Source organism: Gallinula chloropus (genome assembly GCF_964237585.1).
Source record: "Gallinula chloropus genome assembly, chromosome: 1".
Taxonomy (NCBI): domain Eukaryota; kingdom Metazoa; phylum Chordata; class Aves; order Gruiformes; family Rallidae; genus Gallinula; species Gallinula chloropus.
The window spans coordinates 97,915,830-97,939,159 of NC_140085.1; the positions used below are offsets into that span (position 1 = coordinate 97,915,830).

Here is a 23,330-nt window from a genome sequence, read left to right on the forward strand (position 1 = left end):
TTGTTTTCCTTTTTAGCCAAAACTCTGAGGAAGAACCTCAGAGATTGAAACGTTTTAATAGAAAATAACAACTATAATTATATTATTGAAAGTAGCTATATTTGGTATCCCTTCGGTTTAGTTTCACGTCTGTGACATGGAGGCTCTCCATGTAGATAGCACGCAGTGAGTGAGGGGCGCTCGTATTGAGGTGAGACAAAAGCACTGTTGACTTTTGAGGAAGCAGTTTGATAATCTTGCGAGATCTCTGTTTCAGTCCCAGTCCTGACAGAGAGAGAAACCTTTACAAGAGTTACTGGCCGCAGACAGCTGATGCCAGCTTCCTAATGGCCCTCTTGTGAGCCTGGGCTGTGAGGATCAGGATGGAAGCAGCAAGGCAGCCACAGAGGCCTGTGAGGCAAGTGAAAGGGGCGATCCTGGGGCACCCTGTCCACCCCACTGGCAATGGGCTTCCAGCTGGTGTTACCTCTTTTTTTTGGGATGTGAATTCTGCATGAGTTTTATAAAGGCTGTGGTGATTATCCTTTCCTTGAAACTAAAAGAAGAGTTAATTCTAACCTCTGGAGGCCCATCTGTCGCTGGATTTCTCAGTTTGCTATCGTAGGTGACTTTTAAAATAAGGTTGCCAGGAGTCACCTTGTGACAATGTTCTTCGGTAGAACCAGTATATTTCCTGAGAAGGGTTATTTTTTGGACATAATAATGTCACATCAGAAAAGATGGATGGACAGTAACAATGTAAAGCAGCATAGGTGGGGGGGTTGGGGTGTTCACTTTAAATAACATTCAAGAAGTATTTTTTTCCACTCGGATATTCTAGTATTTTAGTTGAAAGCTTAGTACTCTAACTTCAGGATGCTACCCACTAACTTTGCCATACTGTTTGTTAGCTTCCTAGCTTCTGGGATTCATTCAACCTGAAGTACTTCACTGATTTGAAGAGAATATATATACACCCCATGGTATTTCAATAGATATATCTGTAAATGGAGTGAGGAACTGTATTTTAAAAGTGTTATTTGTGGCAAGTTTATGTTAGGAGAGAAAAATACTTTTTTTTCTTGTTTCCTTGGTTTTTTGAGGGGTTTTGGGATGGGTGGGTTTGGGTTTTTTCCTATTTCCTGGCTCTACAGTTCGTATAAGCTGTATTTTCTTAGGATTGCTCTGGCAACTGCTCTATGGTAACAAAATCTGTGCTGTCCAGAAGATTTTAGAAAAGTGTCCCGTGGGATGGTTAGCAATCTCTCTATACTCCCCAATGAATATGACTTTAAGATCACTTCAAACTATCTTCCAGCTAGGCTAGTGGAAAGATTTAAGGAGAGGGAAAAGTTGAGTGACGATGAGCAAAGTGTATGAGTTAAACTCATGAAGACCAAGAAAGGCAGGTGAGCCTGAATAAGGTAGCCTAGTCACGCTATTGAAACACTGACTTGACTGATAAGCAACCAGATAATAGAATGAAGGACTGTAGAAGAATAGGAGACTCAGGATTGTGAAGTGTTTGTCTACACTTAGAAATTTTCTTCAGAATGCAGTAGATTTTGCAGACCTCAAACTGACGCTTAGTCAGTCTTCCCACCATGTTTACCTCTGATACTGCAAAAAGCTGTGTCCTAAAATTTATTATGCAGAAAACTAGAAAGTTTCTCAAAGAGTACTATATCCCAATAGCATTAATGTACACAATCTTCTACCTATTTTTTATCCAAAAAGCCATGCTATCCATTACACTGATCTCCATAAAACCTAGCAAAATTTTGCTAAGTCTGTCCTTTATGTCTAAATCACTACCTAATAATGGTGAAGCCTCATTTTGTGCTTCCTCCAGGAAGCTGTGAATGCTTGAAACTGAACAGTGAAAGTCACAGTAATGTCCTGTTTCTTCTTTTCACTAGGCTTGGAGGATGTTGATGTGCTAGTGGTGGTGGTATTTCTGAATAATGACTTGTTAATATTAAGACATTTCATCCATCCTCCAACTTTGTGAAAGTATCTGTGGGCAATAGGACACTGGGCCCTCTTCATTTGCTTTCCTCAGCTCAAGGGCATGCTTAGAAAATACAAGTTTGAAATAAGGTAACAAAATTTGAAGGAGATACATTATCTTAAGAGAATTGTGGACTGAGGTTATGGTGGAGTTGTGGAGATACAATGGAATTTGCAGATGAGATACAGATTGCCATTTGTGGTTTAGCAGGGCACCCAGGCATGCATGGGGTCACTCTGAGTGGCAAGCATAGTTGCTTAGGTGTCAGAAAGCACATAGATTTAGACTGCTTTTTATTAAAAGGAACAGAATCTCACTTTTCAAAACATACTGAAGTTAGTTCCCCCAGAGTCAATCCACCTCTTCTGCAGCACCCGAGAGAGGTAACGGGTTGCAGTATCACTTGTACTGTTTCATTGGCAGTTTGTGATGGTGGTGTTTTGTAGTGCACAAACTGTTCAGTTGTGGTCCATCCTTTACTTGTGATGTGCTGCAAATCTTACTATTTTCAGACATGTTAAATGACATTCACAGCACCATCAACGCTGTCCAGGAGAATATAGTCCTACATTTAGGGGCTGCTTATGCGGCAAACTTTTTTTTTACTGGTACAGTAAAATTCAATTATTGTATGTATTTTCTTAATTGTTACTGGTCTTGGCAGAATTACAACTGTAGAGAACTGTATTCTTTACAGTTTTGTTCTGTATTTGTTGGTAAAACTCATTTATTGTAAAGGCTTTCCTTTCACATTTGTTATGTAGGAGGTCTCCATTTTGTCTACTGGGCTCTTTGTCAGGATCCTGATTGAAACATTTTAAATAACCTTTCAAGTTTGATGGCAATTTGCATGAGTTTTGCCTAAGTGTTCTTAGTCTTCATTAGCCTGTGCCTGAAACTCAAATATTTATCTATATGATAACACTCCTGCCTTTACCTTTGCACCCCTTTCCAGCCTGGACTTCAGAGGCCAGTTTCAGCACGCAGAAGCTGCGTAGGCAGCCATTGACAAAACTACTGTTCAACAAAACAATTGTGCTCCTTGTTGTGGTTACTGAAGGAGCTGGCAGATGCTGATGGAGAAGCAAGCTGCAGAGAGAGAGAACGAGCAAATGTGGAGGCTTTGTCTTGCCACACGGACTGCAGCAGGAGATGGCCAACAAAGCGAGGCGCCTTTTCTTCTAAGAGCAGTCTGCAGGCCTCCTTGGCTCTGTTTTGGATGTGGTGGTCAGAAGAATTGCCTGAGAATTTAATCAGCCTCAGATTTTAGTGCTGCTAAACTAGTGACAGCGGGCAAATGGCGGTCCGGTGGTTCTCCTGGCTACCCTTCCCAGAGAGTGGGCTACCTGAAATTGTGTGTAAGGCCTCTGTGTGAGTAATTCCCAAGTTTCTGTGGATGCTTCCCTGCAGTTACAAGAGGTTCAGCTACAGCTGAGCAGCTGTAGCTGCTGTTGAGCAGCTGAACAGCCGCTGGGCCAGTGAAAAGCCATGATGAGGAAGGTCTGTTGGCCGCAGTGTGGATGGCAGCGGCAGGAGCCTGAGCCGGCTCTGGGCCGAGGCTTAGCAAGTTGATTAACGGAGGGCCCGTCGCTGCACACTCCTGCTCCCCTCCCGCAGAGGTGAGGGGACGGGAGGGCGGCGCGGCATCCCACGGGAAAACAGAAGCAAAACAAACGAAACGCACCAACCGCTGTGCCGCCGAGGGCGGACGGGACCCAACGCGGCGACGGGGCAGGACGGGCGGAGCTGCCCCCCACTCTGTCGCCGGGGGGCGCCCCGGTCCCGCCGCCACACCCGGCTCCGGTCATGCGGCTGCTGCTGCCGCCGCCACCCCTCCGCGTCGGAGCCGCCCTCCTGCCGCGGAGAGCAGCTGCCCAGGACGCGGAGCAGGTGAGGCGCGGGCGGGGGGGAGCGGCACGGCGCGGGCTCGGCAGCCGGAAGCGGGGCGGGAGGAGCGCTCGGCCCCTTCCTGCGCCTCCTGGGGCGGGCGGCCCTTCCGCCGGGTCGGGCCTGTGCTCCCATCCGGGAGTCGTGCGCTCCGCCGCTGCTCGGCCCTGCCCCGGCGGGCGGGAGCGGCCGTGGGGCGTCGGCGGGACGGGCCGTCTGTCGAGAGCGAAGCTTCCGAGCTTGAAACGGCGGCTCGGGGCTGTTCCAGCGCTGCTGGGGGCTTTGGTAGCTGTCAGAAAGTGGCCCGGTACCGGCTCCTGACGCGGGTCGGGGCCCCGCTCCGCAGCGGTCAAACCCCGTATGTACCCCCTTTCCCTTCTGTAAGAGGGGGGCCGCTGTGCTGGAAGCCCCTCGTAGTCGTTGTGCCTTCAGCTCCGTGCCTGCCCCGCGTCTGGCCGCGGCGGCTGCCTCTGTGAGGCGGGGCGGCCCTCACGGGCAGCGCTTACTGTTAGGCACGGGGATCAGGCCCGCAAACGCGCTGTGGCGGTTCTTCGGGAAATCAGGGGACGACAGCAGCACCTCCGAGCTCAGCAGGGCCGGCAGGTCCTACCTCCTGCCGAGCGTTCATGCTCCGAGCAGGCCGGTGCTCGGCAGGAAGGGGAAGCAGCCGGAGGGGTGGCCTGCTGCTCGTCCTTGAGGGGGGCACCCAGCAAAGCGTGGTGTTTTCCTTCTGAATAGCACAAGTCTGCGTAGAAACTGAAAGTTCTTTCCCCAAATATAAAGTTTTCATAGTTCAAAAAAGACAGCATGACCGAATTTTGGGGTTGGTTTTTTTTTTTTCCTTATTCCTGAGATAAATTAGTTACTGCGATGCTTCCTGGCTCAACTCCCGGATGACTTCAACAACGATTCAAATTAATTTCTTTCTTTCAGTTAGTCACATGGGTGCATCTTGGCAGAGGTGATAATGATGCATTGCTTATTTTGCTCTGGTAGATCAGAGTCCCAGGATCCACTGTGTTATTATTAGCACGGTGGTTCTTGTGAAGGAGTTTTGTCAACAGCCTTTGAATAACCTCCTCACAGGTAGGGAAGAAGAAAGTGCTCGAGCTTAGCTTGTTTGTCCCGTGGAATTTCAGCTATTTCTTGATTGCATGTGTGATGTCACCTTGAAACTTGAGCATCTCAATAGCCCTGATACTAAGTTCATTTAAATTTATAAAATGTTATTTTAATAATTCTAGTGAGAAATAGGGAGGGTTTCACTTGTTTGGTTTTATCACTTTTTTTTTTTCCTCCTTTCTCTGAAGCTGGAAAGTAGAACGAAAGGGAAACTTCAAAAGCAGATTTGCCAAGTTGTTTTGGATCATTTTGAGAAGCAGTATGCTGTGGAACTGGGAGATGCATGGACCAGCGTCAGGTCTGTTGTTTTGGGGAGATGTGAGAGTGAATGGAGAGGTTCTGTTATTTTTTTAAGGTGGTTCGTAAAATAGCTTCAGAAAAGTCATGGATTGTAACCACTGCTTGAGTATGTTTTCCATTTAGAGCTACCATAAATGTGTGAAATAACAGAAGGATAACACTTGGAGAATTTTAAGTTTTTCCTTGATGTGATTCTTTCAGGCATGATGAAGTTTATGTTCCATGTGCGTATGTATGGCAAAGAGACTCTCATCTTACGTGCTTGTTGACGTCCGTCAACACCATGCTCCAAAAAGCCGCCCTTTATACTTAACAGCCACTGTTAAAGCTGGGAGTTTTTCTGAAGCTTTATAGTATCTTCAGAAGCTAGGACAAAGATGTTAGGAGTATTTCCCCTGATTTACTTTGTTATGAGAAATTTAATATTAATAACATCTGCAGAAAAGGGTATCACTTAATTGGGGCCTTCACCTTACAGCTGCTAAAGCAATGGCTGTGGGGCTGAGAGAAGACATCTTTCTTGCTAACTGGTGGTTGTTGCTAGTAGGAAAGCCAGCAGAAGAGCCCTTCTGGAGAAGTTCATTGCTTAACTTGCATAGTTTTCAACAGGAATTTGAACAAAAGCAGTTGGCTTTGACCTGAAGTAGGTGAGGAATGCTCCCATGATCGGTGCCACATTACTTTGAAGGGAAAAGCACCTTATGTGGTTGGGGGTTTTAAAAACCATGTGATTCCTCTGACTGCCCTCTGCTTTAGCCTGTTTGGATTGTAAAGTAGTTTAATAGAAGTGTCTCCATTGTTTTAAAAAAAAACCAAAACTAGGTACGCAGTATTTGTTTAAGTGAATCAACTTAAAAACTGTCTGGCTTGGGTCAGGCAGTGGCTGTTCCTGAGGAGTATTTTTTGAGGCTAAATGAAAAATACTGAGAGGAATTCAGATAGAAAAGGGGAGGAAATCCATGTGAGAAAGTGAAAAAGAAGTATCAACAAACTTGTTCGTACCATATACACTCTGCTTTTTGATTGTCTTTTGGCAATACCTATTGTTTTAAGTTCTTTTTCTGGCCCAATGTTTGCAGAATACAAAAGGAAATTTACACAAGAGCACTTGGAAAAACTGCATTTTATGGTGTTGACTGGAAAAGCCATTAGAAAGCCAATGTGATTGTTGTGATATTTACAACTAATATTACAGTTGTTCTTTGTCTCTAGGGAAGTACTTTATAGTCAGGAAGAGCATTATGCTTTATAATTTAGAACTTCTACAGTTATTTGTTAAAGAATTAGGAAAACTAGAGAGCATTTTTTATAGGAAGTAGTTAGTGGTTTGCATGTGATAATTAGAGAAAACAGTGGCTTGATTTCCTATTTAAAATTATTTTCCTGCATAATGTTCTTAATTGTATCTAATCAAAATTATTCCCTTTTGATTATATGAGAATCATCTAATGGTGCAGTTGTTACCCTGATGTAAGAATAGGCTTCCTACACTACAGAAAGCTCCTTTTATTCACTGAGTTATTTAATAGCTTTCCTTTTTTCTTTTTTTTTTTTTCCTTTCCAATCCAGAGATGTACTCACTCACCCCTTTTGCTGGCAGTACGCTGTGCTGCTTAACAAATTCAGCCAGTCTGCTGAACTGGAGAGCACCTTGCGTGCGAAGGGGTATCATCCTGCCTTTCAGGGACCTTTGCCCTATCTTCCCGCATCGCTGAAGTGTTACATCAGGAGAAATCCTGGGAGATTCCCTGCACAGAAACACCAGGCTGGTAAACTGAAAGGGTATTACCTGCTGAATGCTGCTTCGCTGCTGCCGGTGTTGGCGTTGGAAGTGAAAGATGGGGAAGACGTTTTGGATCTCTGTGCTGCCCCCGGGGGTAAATCGGTTGCTGTGCTGCAGTGTGCCTACCCAGGTAAAATACTGAGGTGCTGTTAGGAGCTGATCCCTGGCTCTGAGCCTGGGCTCTTTCAGGGTGTACAAGGTTTAGACTGGAGGGAAAATAATAATTTATATTCCAAGTATTTCCACTCTGCTTAGTAAGATTCTTACGAAGTGTTTACCTGAAGGAGAATGAAAACACAGTAGTCATTTAAATAGGGGTTACTGTGGTTTGATTGACAGGCAAAAGTGGAGTAACTCCCTTTGTCTTCCTCCGCACGTTCCCTTCCTGGTACTTCTCAAGAAGTTACTTAAAATGATGTGGGTTTGTTGGCACAGGGAGGTACGTAACCTGCAATGGTAGAACACTTCTTGTTCTCTGCCACCTCTCTGGCCAGTGCTGTGCAAATAGCCTGAGTAAAGGTAACAGTGCTGATGTAAACCAGAGCGTAACAAATTAAATGAGCAAGATTGAGGTAGGGGAAGAAGGCTTATGCTGAGGGATTGGTCAGCGTCAGTATTTAATAAGCTCTGTGTCTCAGTCCACATAGATGTTGCAGAAGGGCACTAAGATAATCGTGGAGTTTACGAGGCAGCAGCAAGCAGCAGCAGCTTAGTTCTTCTGGGACAGGGAGTTACAGCAAGCTGTGATTGCCATTTCTAAGTTTGTGATATCTGGAGTAATAATTGTCTCAGAATGTTCACAGCGCCTTATGTTCTTACCAGTGGGACCATTACTGCCACCATCAGCACCTTCTGGTTACAGCTGGTTCTCCCTCCCTCTTCCAGAGGAATGAGGTGATGCCAATGAGGTTAATTAAATGTGGATTTCCCTTTAAAAACGTTTGAAAAAACAAATAAACAAAAAAATTACCGAACAACTGACTTTTATCCCAGGCTGCTTCTGGAGGTACTGAATTGTTGCTGGGAATGTAAGATGCAAGGAAGTTGATTCTTAATGTGTCTCACTGAATGGCTATGTACAATATTGTGTGTGGAAAGCATGGTGTGTTACAACCTGTGGAGATGTGAAAATAGAAATTTTATTAAATTAGAGAACAGGAGTAAGAGGAAAATGATCATGCTGCATGTACAAGCAGCAGCAATGTTTCTTCTGAAGGGGTGACTACTCTGTCTACTTCTTAAAAGTACAGCCAAAACACTTTGTTTAAAATGCTTCTAGCTTAAATTTCAAATAAATAAGGGTCTGGACTGCTCTGCTGAGGATATGTAAAACTCATGTTTGTTTTATTTAAAGGGCAGTCAGTTAATAAGGGGTATGTACTTCATTTAGATGATGGCTTAAAGAACCCAGAAGGGCAATCACTTAGCACTGGTCTTTGTATATGGCTCATGTTTTAAGTTTGTTTTACTGTGGAAGTCTATTGCTACACTAAGTATTTGCCAGTAAATATTTATGGGTTGGTCTGCAGGAGCATGAGGAATTCTACACAGGTTTATTCAAATTCAGCAGAGTTACTAAATGTGCTAGAACATAAACATGTAAGTTGTAAACTGTATGGCACCCATGGAAAAAACAGTAGAACTTCTGAAATAGGTGTAACTCCTTATATTTGTAAAGAAACAAGCCAGAAAAAAAACCCATGAAGGCTGCTCTTAGGGTGTTTACTTTTTTCTTTTTTTCTTAATTTTCCAAGGTCGTTTTCACTGTAATGAATATGATGATTTGAGGTCAAGATGGTTGAAGCAGACAATAGAATCCTTCATCCCAGATCCTTTGATTAAGCTAATAACAGTCTCTAAACTGGATGGTAGGGAGATGGGAGACCTGAAGCCTGAATTCTATGACAAGGTAATGTTACTACTTACTAGCAAATGATACATCTATGTTCTTCTTTTTATTCCTATGCTGCTCTTTTTTTCTTCCCCCCTTTTTTTTTTTTTAGCCCCCACAAAAATATCTGCCTTATCAAGGGGAACCAAGGTCCTGTACAGGATTTGTAGAGCCTCAGGAATTGCTTTGTGAAGCCTGTTGTGCTTTTATTCGTGTTAGATGATGTTCCCCATTTTAGCCTTGGTAGTAAATTCTGAAGACCTTTTCACTGAATTCTTTGCATGATGTGTAATTAGAAAGGGATGGAGGGGAACAAATGAGAGCTATTTGGGTAGAGGGTACCTTTGAAGTAGTCATTTTTTATTTCCCCACCCCAGACAACTCCATAAAAAAAATCTCAAAATAGTAGTTAGATAATTTCTGCTACAAAAATGGAAAATAAAAAGGGTATTCTCAGTGTCTGCAAAAGCAAGTTGAGTAGGTTTTTGGCACAGAGTGTTCAGAAAACTAATATATTTATTGTGAGTTATCTTATTTGCTCTTACATAGGTACTGGTTGATGCTCCTTGTTCAAATGACAGAAGTTGGCTATTCTCTTCTGATGTTCAGCAAGCTACACTTAGGCTGATACAAAGGAAAGAGTTATCGTCTCTACAGTTCCAGCTGCTGAGGTGAGAAGTGCAAAGGAAAGCAATTAAAGGAGCTTCTCCTCATTAGTAAAAGTGACAGGTGGGCAAGATTTGTCACCTTTAATAACCAGAACCTCTTTTTCACCCTGTGAAAAGAACGTGAAGAATATGTTGTTGCAACACTCTTTAAGAATAAGCAGTTGATCTGGGTTAATGTGAATATGGAAATACGTGTGGGGCCATAAAAGCAGTGAGGCCACAGTCCTCTGCTGCCGCGCTGCTGTACAGCTGTCTTGTTTGTTCACGTGCCTGTCCATTTTCAGGTGACTCAGAACAGCCTGGTACCATATCAAAGTATTTTTGCCTGACACAGCTAAAATGGTTTCAGATGTATTCCTCAGCTGAAGCAAAAAAAATTAATACAACTTTTATTTGTTTTTTTTAAAAACTGTGAAAGCTGTAGATCAACCTGCCAAACTGGACGTTCTTCCTCAAGCTCCTTTTGCTGCTGCTCTTTAACAGAATCATTCCCTATGGTTCTTTATTACAGTATTTTTGATAACTGAGCTGTAAGTTGGGGCTGGTTACCAACCATCACTTAAGTCACTAATTAATGCTGTTTCAGGATTTACTTTCTGGGCCCTTTGTATAAAGAAGTTTTGTCCGTTACTGCACGCTCGTACGTGCAGCTTGAATTTAATGCCCATTTGACTATTGGTGGCACAGAATTACTGGTAGGGTAACAAACCAGAAGTATGTGATGTTCGGTGGGGGAAAGAGAATTGTTGGTTTATGCTTCAAAAACATCCACCCAGTAATCCTAATCGAGGTTGTCATGTATTACAGTTGCTGATGATGCCAGCCACAGGCCAGCATTTGGGAAGCATTTCAAACTCCGCAGCCTTTCTTGCTGGGCAAAAAGAACCCGTGACTTCCCAGTAATACCTTCTAGACTTGAGTGGGTTTTTCTGCAAGGCAACAGTCACGCTTGAAGTCCATCTTTCAAAGCAAATTGAGGGGAAAAAATAACATATTATAAAAAAGAGAAAGAAAGTTTTTATGGAAAGTTCCCATTGCAGCAGTTTAAGATAGTTTTGCTTGAGTTCCAGTTGAAAAAGGCTAGCAGAAACCTATGATTTATAACAGAAATATGAGTATCTTATTGCAGTAATGCATCATGTCATCCATTTCCTTTGAAGAAATCAATCACATTTAAAGCACTGACCTGTTTCAGTTTTCCCTTTTCAATATTTGACATAGAAAATCCAATTTGTGAGCCCCTACCAAAAAGAAAGCATATATCATGCAGAGAAATTTTGAGAATTTGCATAAATCGCTCCAGATTGTAATCCTGAAGTGGAGAACTCGTGACAGCAGGTGCCTTGGGTTTTTTTTTTTTTAAAAAGGAGACATCCCTGTCAACCTGAATCAGATTTAATTCAATTGTTCCTAAATGAAGAAGAGAACTTTAGTTATGTTGAAAGTGTGCTTTACTATAGCAACAGCAATGAGAATTGGATTTGTAAGGACAAAATACTTTCGATATGTAAATTGAGGTAAAGGGATGATAATTTCAATTTCATTGCTCAACATAGGTCTGAGAAGTTCTGTAGATTGACCAATCTATTGTTACATGCACTGGAAATTTTTTTGTCTTTTAAAAGGTTTTAGAGCATGTGAATGCTCTAAAATGGTTAGGTTCAGGAGTTAGAGATTACAGGTGTTACAAGGTAAAATATGTGACATGTACTTAGTAGATGGTGTAGCAGTTTATTGTTCTTTTTATCTAATCACTTGAGAATGCATTTCTAATACCAAAGATGTCTTAGATCCAGTGTGAAAGGGAAAAAGGAAAGGATAAAATGAGTCTGGAAAAGGCTAAATGATTGATGCAAGCATGTTAGAAATTTGGCAACACCAAAATTGTGAAACATTACTCTATTCAAGCCTTTGTTTTATTGCTAAAGTGCGTAATTATAAATAAATTTTTAAAAAATCCCATCTCTGATACTTCCAGTCATATTCAGGAAGGCTGAACCTAGGTTAATCCAGCTGTGCTGCATCTTACATGAGTCAGCTCATGCAGAAATAGCTCTGGGTTTTTGGGTTACCTGGTGCTTTATGCTCTGGGGAGATACTCCCCTCAGTTCCTGTATCTGTTAACCAAAAATAAGTATGAAGCTGGTTATCAACAGTTTTGTTGAGCATAGTGTAGGAAATATTCTGTGATGTGAAGATGAAGCTTAACGAATAAGGACCAAGCGTTATTTCAGTTTAGCAGTAGCATTAAGTGTAAGGCAAGGAAGAATGAAATGCAAAAGGAAGTTCTCGTTTCATTTCTTTCAAGTGACACTCACCCCAAAATTCAGATTCTCTCTCCCGTAGGGAAATAGTTTGCTTGTTGGTCTTGTAGTGTGGGTTTTTTTGGGTTTGGTCATCTTGCACTTTTTAGCTTGGAGATTTTTCACTGGGTTTCTTTTGGGGGGTTCTGGTGGATATTTTTAGCGGATCAAGTTGTGGGATAAGCTAAAGGTATTGGAGGAGGAGTGAAAGGAAAGTGGTTTTTTTTTTGCAATACAATGTAATTTATTAAGTACATGGAGGCTTCAGAGAAGAAAGCACTGAAAGAAGTGTTGAAACTGATGCAATGATCTTCCTGCTCCAGCCTGAATAAAATCTGAAATGTAAATAAATGTCACAAATGCTGAACGGTGAAGTTTAAAAGCAGTGAGGGCACCACTGATTTGGAGGAAATTGAGATTGTAATGATTGTTAATACCAAAACCACAGCATCCCTACTGAGTGCTGTAATCCAAGAACACGCTGCAAATCTTGTTATTATTTGGACTGTTCATGCAGAAAACAAATTGCCAAGTAAGGAAGGAACGTTCATTTCCTGGTACCAAATGCCAGCACAAAATGCAGTGGTTCCTATAAATGAATTTAGCAATGTTATCAGTTCTCAGATAGAAATTAAATTTTGGGTTAAGCTCGAGTGGGTAATAACTTAGTGGTGAAACAGTTACGGATGTTGTAATTATTCCTGGGCCAGTTACTGCAGCTGAAAGAAAGCGTGTTAGGGTGCAGCTGGAAATAAATCCAGCAGGATACAATTTAGAAAACGCAGCGATGGCATTCCAACTGCTGTAACTCTTCTATACACAACTTCTCTCAGTAATTAAACAGCTCTAATTGGTGTTTAATAGAGTTCTGGTCCATGGGAGCTCAGACCAACTTCAAAAGCTATGTATTGTCTGACTTGCATTTTTCACCTCTTTTTTTTTTCCCGTAGCACTTATTCAAAACAATTTCTCTTGTAGCTACCTGTTAGAAATGGCAAAGGTCCTAAAAACAGGACTCTCAGTAGACACGTTAGTGGAGCAGTAATTTATTATACGTTCTTGCAAGAGCAGGTGACCCAACAGAGTAGGCACACCTTTGGTCAGTGCCTGCAGCCTTTTTATACCATACATCTATACATATTCATCACCTGTCCCGCTCTTATTAAGATGAGTTCTAAGAAGTGGTTTCCATAAACTCCTCTCAATTGCGTCTGCGCATTGTCCTGTAGTAGTGGTCGTCGGGGGTCTCAGCGATGAAGGTTCGAGTCTTCCTCGGGTTGAACCTTTCATCTCCTTCCTCTGTTTAACTATGGATTTTACAGGCTCAACCAAGGCGCCCCATCCACAGCAGTACACAATATAATACACATGGCATGTCTGGGAGATTCCCGCTTCCATTGGTGAAGAAAATTAAAATGTATGAGTCCTTTTGTCTGAGACAACTGCTTACTGGCAAGTAGTTGTCTTTATCTTAACTTTCCGGGCAACTGACATGGCCCTGGGCTCAGTTGCCCTGGGCTGAAGGAAGTCAAAGCTCCAGACAGGTTTCAGATTGCGCATGTTAATTTTGTAGCTCCTGAAAAGGCAATTCCACTCCTGGTCAAAATGACCCCACATCGTTTTGCCTGTTTGCCTTGATGTGGTAATTTGTGCCCCATTATCAATCAACATGGTGGAAGCCTGTTCCTTGAGCCTGATTTCCTTCAGTTCCAGCCCCATGTCCTCAGTCACGATTTAACCCCTTATTTCATTGTCCAGGATCATCTGTATCTTTTAGCAGAGCTATGCACTCAAATTGAACCCTTATTTGAGAACAGTATTCCCCCTTACTTTATGTGCTATCCTAAATTCCCTACACAGGATCTCTGATGAGGCAGCCTGAGTCCTTTAAGTCAGTGAAGAATACAATAACATTTTTCAGTTTGCAAAAGCAACATTTCTTAGCACTTTCCACACTACCTAAGGTGTGCACGTACAAAGAAAAGAGATTTAGGGGAATCCAAGGTGCACGAGAAGTTTGAAGGATCGTGAATGTTCCGTGCTTTGGTTTACCGGTGGCAAAATAAGCCATACAAAACGGTCATTTTTCTAGTTGATCTCTCCCAATTTGCATACATCCTCATTTTTCAAAACTCAGGATGAAACATTGAACTTGCTCTTTACTCTTCCTAGCTAATGGAATGTTTTGGTCCCTGTTTTGCTTATAAATATGATACTATGTCTGGTTCTGTTTTATATACATATCTCCTCTTACAAACCTTATGCAAGTGAGTGAGATAAGATTGAATGTTTCCCTCTACAAATAACTTTTTTCCTTTGCATATCAATTGTAACACAGTACTTGAAATTGCTGATCTTTCTCAAGAAAAGCTTACCAGAAGTTTTGGGCAACTTTGTTTTTTCTTTCTCGTTTAATAGTTTGGGAGGTAGGAGAGTTATGCACACGCTTTTACTTAAAAAGAGAATTATAAAATCTCAACCCAAATATTCTGAACCTGTTGTTCTAAACTAAGGGGTACTTGAACCATTAGTTAATGCCATATGTAAGTAATCAGGTGTCATGCAAGCAGCTTCTTGGAGCTTTTGATCTGTGTTTGTCTTGATGCTTCAGTCCTGGGCTTCTACCAAAGCAGAGACCATTGATGATGCAGCCACTTTATATGGTGGTTTACCAGTCTGCACCAGAATGCGTTAGGTTGGAAGGGACTTTTAAAGATCTTCTTTTAAAGGCTTCTGTTGAAGTACTGCCTGGTTCCTGAAGCCTTTGGTAGTGCCTGTGAGTAACTTAAATCACTAAGTCCCTTATGATATATGGCAGAAGAAAGTTTATTGAACCAATACATAACTGCACAAATAAATAAGTTGCCCAGCAGCCAAGTAGTTGTTTTGGGATCACAGATTTAAATTCAGACACAAATTTTACTGTAATTCCGCCTTCAGTGCTTTCTATGTATATATGTGTTTAATAAGCAGTAAGGAAAAAATGCTGTGACAAAGTCTGCAGGGAGCTTCTAAGATCTTTTTGTTACCTCTTCTCTAGCTCAGAAGTTTCTGCTTGGGCTGCATATGTTTTTCTTCTTTTAAATATTAATTTTAGGTTGGGAAGAGGGATGGGCAGACCTCTAAGAGTGTATGAGTAATTCTAGGATGACCAAAACAGTGTCAGGATTGAAGATTTGTCACAGCAGCAGCAGAAGTGGATTGCTTCTAGCTGCTGCAGGCTGCCCAGCAAGGAACAGCTTTGCTGTTGGTGAGTCTGAGCGTGTTGACAACCCCTCCTGTGAGTGTGTGAGGCTGCTGCCGTGTGGAGAAGGGAAACGAAATTCTTGGGTGTTGCACTGGCACTTGTGGCTCTTAAATCTGGGAAATAAACCAGTCTGCTGCCATCACAAGGGTCTGCAGTTCTGGCATTGCAATGGACATCTGATAGCCTGTGTTAGCAGGATGAGTATTTCAGAGGTTATCGTGCATCAGAGGGCAAAGCTGAATAATGTTAAACTGAAGGTTCAGTCCTTGCTTTAGAAGAATTTAAATTTCTTTCCCATAGAAAGATTATTTATCAGAATTTTCAGGACAAAATTTGTCTAGAGCAGAGCAGGGTAGGATTTTTGCACTTGTGGTGTTTGGTTGTGGGGGTCTCTTTCTTTTTTTTTTTTCTTTTGGTGGCTGTGTCTGATTTATAGTTCCATCTAAGGCTGGAAAAAACCAGTTCACTTTGTGGTTCTCCTGTTGGTATTATGTTGAGCTGCAGTGTCTCTCCAGAGTAGCAGAGCATTTTTAAGAGTAGAGGGAGTATGTTCGTGGGGTGTGGGGAGAATACTGGAACTAGTGTCTCTGTCTCTTATGGACTTCTCTACCTGCTCTGGTGTGGCCTCACCTGGAGTTCTGTGTGCAGTTTTGGGCACTATAGCACAAGAGGGACACAAAAATACTGGAGAATGTCAAGAGGAGGGTAACAAGGATGGTGAAGGGTCTGGAGGGGAAGTCTTACAATGAGAGGCTGGAGTCACTCGGTTTGTTCAGCCTGGAAGAGAGGAGGCTGAGGGGAGATCTCATCACAGTCTATGGCTTCCTGATGAGGGGGATCAAAGGGTCAGGTGCCAATCTCCTCTCTTTGGTGACCAGCAATAGCACCCAAAGGACCAATATGAAGCTGCAACAGGGGAGGTTTAGGCTGGATATTGAGAAGAGGTTCTTTGCTGAGAGGGTGACCAGGCACTGGCACAGGCTCCCCAGGGAAGCGGTCACAGCACGGAGCTTGGCTGAGTTCAAGAAATGTTTGGATGAAGCGCTCAGTCCCATGCTCTGAGTTGTCTGGCCCTGTGTGAACCAGGAGCTGGACTTGATGATCCTTATGGGTCCCTTCTAACTCAGGAGACTCTGATTCTATGTCACTGCCTGTCGTTAAGTATTAAAAAATGGCTATTTTGACACAGGAGGAATTTCTTTATCATTTTGACTTGGTTTGGAGAAAAGAGAAAAAAGCAAGACTTGTAAGATGCAGGCCGTATTACCATGATATATTTGGATTCTTGTAAGAATAAGGAAGAAATGTGTGTTATCTTTAGTCAATATAAAGAATAAGATTGAGAATAAAAGCAAATGCCCTTGGGATGCTTTCTTTCTCTAATAGCTTACAAAAGGCACGATGGTTGTTATACTGATCAGACATTATCTTGCATATTGAGCAGAAATACATCCCAGTTGCCAAAAGATGGCACTATTGAAGTGTTGTATTATTTTAAAATTGCCCTAAAGTATATTTAATCATTTTACTTTAATACTGAAAATGGTTGAATGGTTAACATAATTAATGCTGACCCTTCCAATGGCATGCAACATATACCCACCTACAGGAGGAGTAGGCTGGACATAAGTGCTCCTTATAGTATGAAATACATATTTATTGCCTGCCTATTTTTAAAAATATGTTTTAGCCATCAAGGCTTTTGGAATGAGCAAAATGCCAGCCTATCATGTTTAATTTTTTGTAAGCATGAAAAATCTTCTTTTTGGGTTGTATCTAACTACATTTTAGTTGCATGCAGGAGTTTTTTAGGTTTAGAGTGAGTTTAGGTTTAGTGTGGCTCTAGAGTGGTCTTTGCCCAGAGATCTGAAATAATAATACAGCTCTGTTTTCCCTCATTTATTGTTAACATCTTCTGCATTGTTAGATTTAAAGCAAATCTTAAGAAAAAAAGTGAATAGAACTGCTTTAAAATAATATATTTCTTTAAAAAATCCTACCCAGTACTCCTGTAATGCAAGGAGTTTGGATAGACTTCTCTAATGCACCTTCTGTACCTCTGAGTTCTATAGTAAATAACACGTAATTAAATGTGTGTCCAAAGGCACACCCTTACCATGCGTTGCTAATACTTTTCCTTAAACTTATTTAGAATGAGGGGAGCAATCTGCATTTGTGAAATGGTTTTAGGTTAGTTCCTGAATGTGAGGGACATCAACCACCCTTTTAGTTTGTGTTACAGATGTGTTTTGTGTGCTGGAAAGATGTAAGTGTGGATTTGGTGGCTGTGAAGCGATACTGTCAGCAGTTTAAAGCAGGTGTGGAGAAGCATCAGGCAAGTCCCTACAGAATGGTGTGCCAGTGAATCTCACGCTATCCTGCAGTTTTCCAGCTATTGTAATTCCCACCTATTGACGATTTGCAAATATCATTACAATTTTGGACTATTTGATACCACTTGAAGTCTGCTAAATTCTGATATACTGATACAAAAGTTGTGTTCAGAACCCCAGGAAAGTGCTGGCTTTTTCTATTTAGTTTAGCATGCCTGTCATCTTCTAACAAACATGCAATAGTACTTGCAGTTCTATAATGTAATATTACTTATTCGGAATACTGCTTTGTATCATCTCCTGGAAGAGCTGTGCCTTGTGTGGTAAATAGGGCATGCTGATGGATTGCCACACATTTCACCAATTCTAGTCTTCTCTGCTATGCCTTAGCTGTCTTACGGCCCTAAAACAATAACCTCACTCTTCAGTGGTGTGGTATGATAGCATGCGACACGTCAGCTGCCCGGCAGCGGGGCTGATTCTTTAGGGTTTTCATTGCAAACACCAAGGGGCTGTCTTGTTACTAGACCAAAAATGTTGTAGGGCAAGGTGAACAAGTCATGATGCTCCAGGAAAAGTTTTCTGTGCTTTTAGTGTGTATTCTTAAATATCTTTGTACAAAGCTTGAAACTTTGCAGTACTAGAGCCTGTAACATGTAAAATACATCGTGGTAAATGGATATACCTGAATTTAAAATTATGAAATTAAGTGTAACTAGAGCTATATTTCAACTGAAACTTTTAATTCCTTAATAAACATTAAGGTTATCTGTACCACTGAGTGAAAAATAACTGCAGAAAAATTACAATTAAGTAATGTATTTTATTTTTAAGCAATGCATTATAATAAGAGGAAGTTGAAAAAAATATTTTAGGGTCTTCTATCCTAGCATTCTTCTAGACTTGGAGCCCATTTTTGGAAGTTGCAAAGTGCAACAAAGACAAAATTCCTTCAGCTAAAAGTTGGACTTTAAGTAAGAGGAATCTCACATTCTTGGATAGTGGAGCCGTAGTAGCATCTGTGGATTCAGGTGTCTGTAAGTTAGGCTTCAGCTCTGACCTGTCCCTTGGATAAGCTGGTTTCTCTCCTTTGTTTATAGAGAAGGACTAGTTTCTTAAATTATTTGAAGAAATTCTCATATGAATGAGTTCTCTGTCATGCTGATGACAAGGAACCCCGACTCCCTGAGTCTGCTTAGCCTGGTGCAGCATCACCTTGTGACTTTGAGCCCAGCACTTCTTCACTTTGAATTTTGCAGCCCAGTGCAGGTTTATCAAAAGCCCAGCACGGCTTAATTGGGGGTGGCGGCCGGTTGACTTTGAGCACAGCCACTGAAACAACTTGTTGCTGAACTTGACAAGATGGATAGATACATTGATTAACCTTGCAGCCTAAAGTAATCCTCCTTGGATATTTTAATTCGTGACTTAGGTTCAGAATAAAGATAACTGCAGTGAGCAGCCTGACCTTTTTTGGGTCATGGACCCATGAAGATTCCCAAGCTAAGGAGGCTTAGAGTTAGGGGGGGTTTAATGTGAGATTTTCAGGATTTCATTCAGAAGCCTGTGCTGCTCTTTGCTTTAAATCACTGCCCCAGTGACTCCGTTACAGGAGCAGTGCCTTTGAAAGTGTTGTCTTGAATGGTGGTTACTTTATATGTGTCAAGAAAAGGACATTTAGCAAGTGTCCGAGTTTTTCACCCTGTAAGCTGTAACTTACCTACTTTTTTGGTATTTACCTTTTCCACCTTTACATGGTAAAAATACTTCCTTGCTTGTTTAAATGTTGGGGTAGCATCCATCTTACAGGAAGGAAAGCAGCTACTGTCACCTGCTCCTATGAGTAAAGTTATCAGGTATGCTAAAAGTGGTCTCAGTTGTCATGCACAAGCGCATCCACATTCCCGAGCACATCAGCTGCCCTCTCATGGCTTGGCATTCCAGTAAGCATGGAAAAGGGGTAGCTGGAAGGGGCAATGCTGTGAAAATGAGTAAAGTACATGGTTTCTAATAGTACTGTGAAGACTGGCTTGGTTTTGAGAGCCTATTTTGACTTCAGCCCTGTTCTCTTTGAGTTCTAAATCGCAAGCTAGAAAGCAAACAATCATCATTACACAAGGGTAGGAGGAGGGAAATGCTTTTATGTTTTCCAGAACTGGTATGGGGCCAACGAGACAGTGGATCAGCACGTAGTTCTCTTGCTGGCTTGGTGGTGGGAAGGGAAGGATGTATGTTCCTGTGCTGCTTTACAGTAGTTACCTTACATACATCTGGTTGCTCAGAGCAGCAGTGTAAGCCCTGCCCCTTTAATGCATGGCTGCAGCCACAGCAGTGCAACCGAGGAAGGGAGCTGGAAGGGACAGAGCAGGCAGCTCAGGGCCTCAGGTCCACTGCTGGTGGTCTTGCAACCTGCTGAGGAGTGTGTCTGTGTCGGAATGCAGAGGGGTAGAAGGATGACTGAAGCCAGGCAGTACAAACACATGCTGGTAACAGCAGCATTGCAGAAAGTAAGACCTGGAAGGGACTTTAGGATGACACCTGATCTGTTTTACTGCCTCAGAGTGGCGTTGTAAATGTTGTGACTTAATAACCTGTCTCTTAAAACATTCTTAAATATTTTGCAGTCTCAAAAGCTACTTGGAGGTCTGAGATAAACCTGCGGTTCTGTGATAGCTGTAGCTCATTTTGGAAGTATCCTAGAATGAGTCCGTTAGGCCCTGTTAAATGGAAAGTATTCAGACTACCTAAGTACTCTGTAACCTGTTCTTTACCTATAACAGGTTGAACTTGAACTGCTCACTCAGGCTAAATGTGCAAGCCATCTGTTCGCTCTCCAGATTTTTACTGAAAAGTGATACAATGAAAACATTAAACACCGATTTCTTTTTTTTTTTCTTGAGCATCATCAGTGGAGAGAGCTGTTCTTTTATGCTAACTAAAATTGGAGTAGTACAGACTCCAATAAAATATGTACTTGGCTTGCTCATTAATGTAACCAAGACTCATAAAAGAGATGAGCAAGATAATGTGTACACTCCCTGGAGAAAGAGATGTGGTATAATTTGCAGGAATTTTCACCTGGGAGTGTGAACAGAGTTGTATTATCTACGCCTGAACCAGTCATTTGTCCCAGTGTTTCTTTATTATTTTGGACAGGACTTTCAGAGTAGCTTTGATCTGTGATCTGCTTTGATCCTGCTTGTGATGAGGCTTTTCTTTATTGATTCTTTTCCTGAAAAGACCCAATCCTGTTAAAAGGACTTGTCTTTTTTCCCCTTGTATTTTCCTCTTTCCTTTTCAACTGTTTTTCCTCAGATACCACCATTAGCAAATCCTCAGCTTGTCTGATTCAGTGGAATTTTTGTGTTTGTTTATCTGGGCATGGAATCAGGCTCGCTGCATTTGGGGGCTGGCTCACCTCATCTAGTTTGAGGATATAGGGTTTTACTTGGGGTTTTTCTTTTCCTTCCTTTTATTTTTCACTGGGTTTTTTTTTTTTTTTTTGAGGGGGAGGATCAAAGCAGTGTATTCAGTAATATCTACCAATCTAGGATTATTTAGTGGCTTTCCATGCAGCATGACTGCATGTGTCATTGTGCTCTACAAGTCCAGGCTTCTGGTGCCTGACCTGCCCTTGTGCACCTGCTGAATTCCCAGTGACACACTTGGAACCCCTGAGCCCCTACCTGGTTGTCTCTCTGATACTCACAAGCTGAGTAACAGCATTCACCTGTTCAGATTCTCTAGTTTTTAAAGGAAAAAAACCCTTTGTTTAGGGCACAATTGTATTTTAATGCGGTATTTGCTTCAGCCTGGTCCAGTCTGTTTTCCAGAAGCACCGAGGTGTATTTGAATGCTAGCTTGCAACTCAGTCTTTGAGGAGTTGTGTCCTTGAAGACTCCAAAGAGGGTGGTTAAGAGGCATTACCTTAAGAAAGCATTTTAATAACAGATTAGCTATAGCTTCCTCTTTCAGTTATGTGTGAAGAATGCAAAATCTGGGGGTTCCTTCTTGCTCTTTTAATTTGCAGTAGGTGAATAGAGATTGCCTATCTCATTCCTATGCTCTGGTAGGTTCTGTTTTATCTTCCTGAAAAAGGACTTTGCAGATCTGTTTTAATGGAAATCAAACAGTCTGTTTAAATTAATTTTCGGTGGGGAAGTGAAAAAACCTCTGTTCTGTCCATCCACCGGGAGTCATGAAGCTTTCAGGATACTTTAAATTTTAAATGACTATTTTGCCTTCATTGAGTCAAAATTTATCAACAGGTTAAAGTTGAAGGGCACGTATACAGGCAGTACGATCCAATAAGCTGGATTTCCTTAGGAAGTCAGGTTGGAAAGTAGTGGCTCAGTGAAACCCTGGAGTCCTCCCACCCGCTGAATAAGTGGCAGAATTTGCAGAAACGTTTGTACAATTACAGCCCAGCAATTAGTTGAGGCTGTTACTGCAACTGTACATCGTGATACTTGGTCACGCAGGCAGCTAGCCGAGTGTCTCACTGCCACTTGTGATGTGCCCTGACCCATTTTGTATGCACAGTTGCAGCAGTTTCATAGTTGTGCTGCGCATATCAATGTTCTAAGTACATTCTGCAGCGCTGAGTGGAGGCTGCTTTCTACTTGTTGCTGTTGTATGAAAAATACCTTCAGTTAACTGAAAATGCATTAATAAATGACAAAGCAAAACCATGTTGCAGGTACTTTCCTGATGCTGCCAACTGCATATATGCTGTTAAGACATTTTCATGCTATTATTTTTCTTATTTGTAAGTATGCCTATGTATAATTCCATCTTTATAAGCCTTTACATCACTCCTTGAGTTGATTTTTGTTCTGTTTTTATTTCCAGGTCTGCTATTAGAGCGCTGCGTCCTGGTGGTTCGTTGGTCTATTCCACGTGCACACTCTCCAAGGCAGAAAACAGCGATGTAGTAAATCTCATTCTGAACTCCTGCAGTGATGTTGTGCCTGTGGACATCGGGGAAATGGCCAGAGCTGTTTCTCAGGAGTTCACCTTTCTCCGTGGTACGCAACAGCATGAACTTCTGGTTCTCCCAGAGAAAGGGAGAGCGTGGGGTCCAATGTACTTAGCTAAATTAAAGAAAAGGTTGTCCACCTGATGCCAGTTAGCTTATTTTACTGAGGGATCTGTGAGAAATATTAATTTCTCATACAATATGTGTATGTGAACACGTCCAAGGCAACTGAGTTTAGAGCACAGCAGTTGTCTGTCGGCTGTTGCCTGATGAACAGGAAGCTGGACGCTTCATTCAGCTTGAAGTACAGAATGTGTCTTTGGACTCGTGGGCCTCTGTGAAGTCCTTCCCAAGTCAGGGAAGCTTTGTATTAGGTGGATTGGTATCCTAATGTGGTGGGGTATTGCACTGTTTGGGGTTTATTTTACTAATTTGATTTTAATATAGTATATTTTTAAATAAATGGTTTCTGTGGCGTGAATTCTCTCTCAATGATATCTAGAAATCCGTTTCCCTGTAAGAACTGATTTGTATGCAGTCTGTCATCTGTGGTGCTGACTCTTCCAATCACTGGCAAAACAGGTTTCATATTTGCAAAGTTGTTTACTGTTTTAAAAACTGTCTTTTGCTTACAGTTGCAAAGGTCAGACATATCAACATCAGCTTTTTCTTTTTTTTTAATATATTTTTATATTTTTGAGCTTACAAAAATATAACTTGAAAGAGTAAATTATGTTGAAATGTCCTTAAACCAGCAGATTTAGATGTGTTTTAGCTTCGGTACTCAATGCAATATATCCCACAGGCTCTAGAGCACATAACTGAAAC

General features: G+C 41.8%; 1 protein-coding gene across 1 annotated transcript; it reads left to right on the forward strand.

The window, feature by feature from the left end:
- Positions 1–3,796: 3,796 nt before the first annotated feature.
- Positions 3,797–22,899, forward strand: NSUN3 (NOP2/Sun RNA methyltransferase 3; the record flags this gene model as incomplete). Its single annotated transcript, XM_084278324.1, has 7 exons — positions 3,797–4,162; positions 4,263–4,527; positions 5,126–5,297; positions 6,869–7,212; positions 8,837–8,991; positions 9,523–9,644; positions 22,376–22,899. 7 exons carry the CDS (start codon positions 3,797–3,799, stop codon positions 22,644–22,646), a joined length of 1,695 nt encoding a protein of 564 aa, XP_084134450.1. The 3' UTR covers positions 22,647–22,899.
- Between the last annotated feature and the right edge of the window lie 431 nt (positions 22,900–23,330).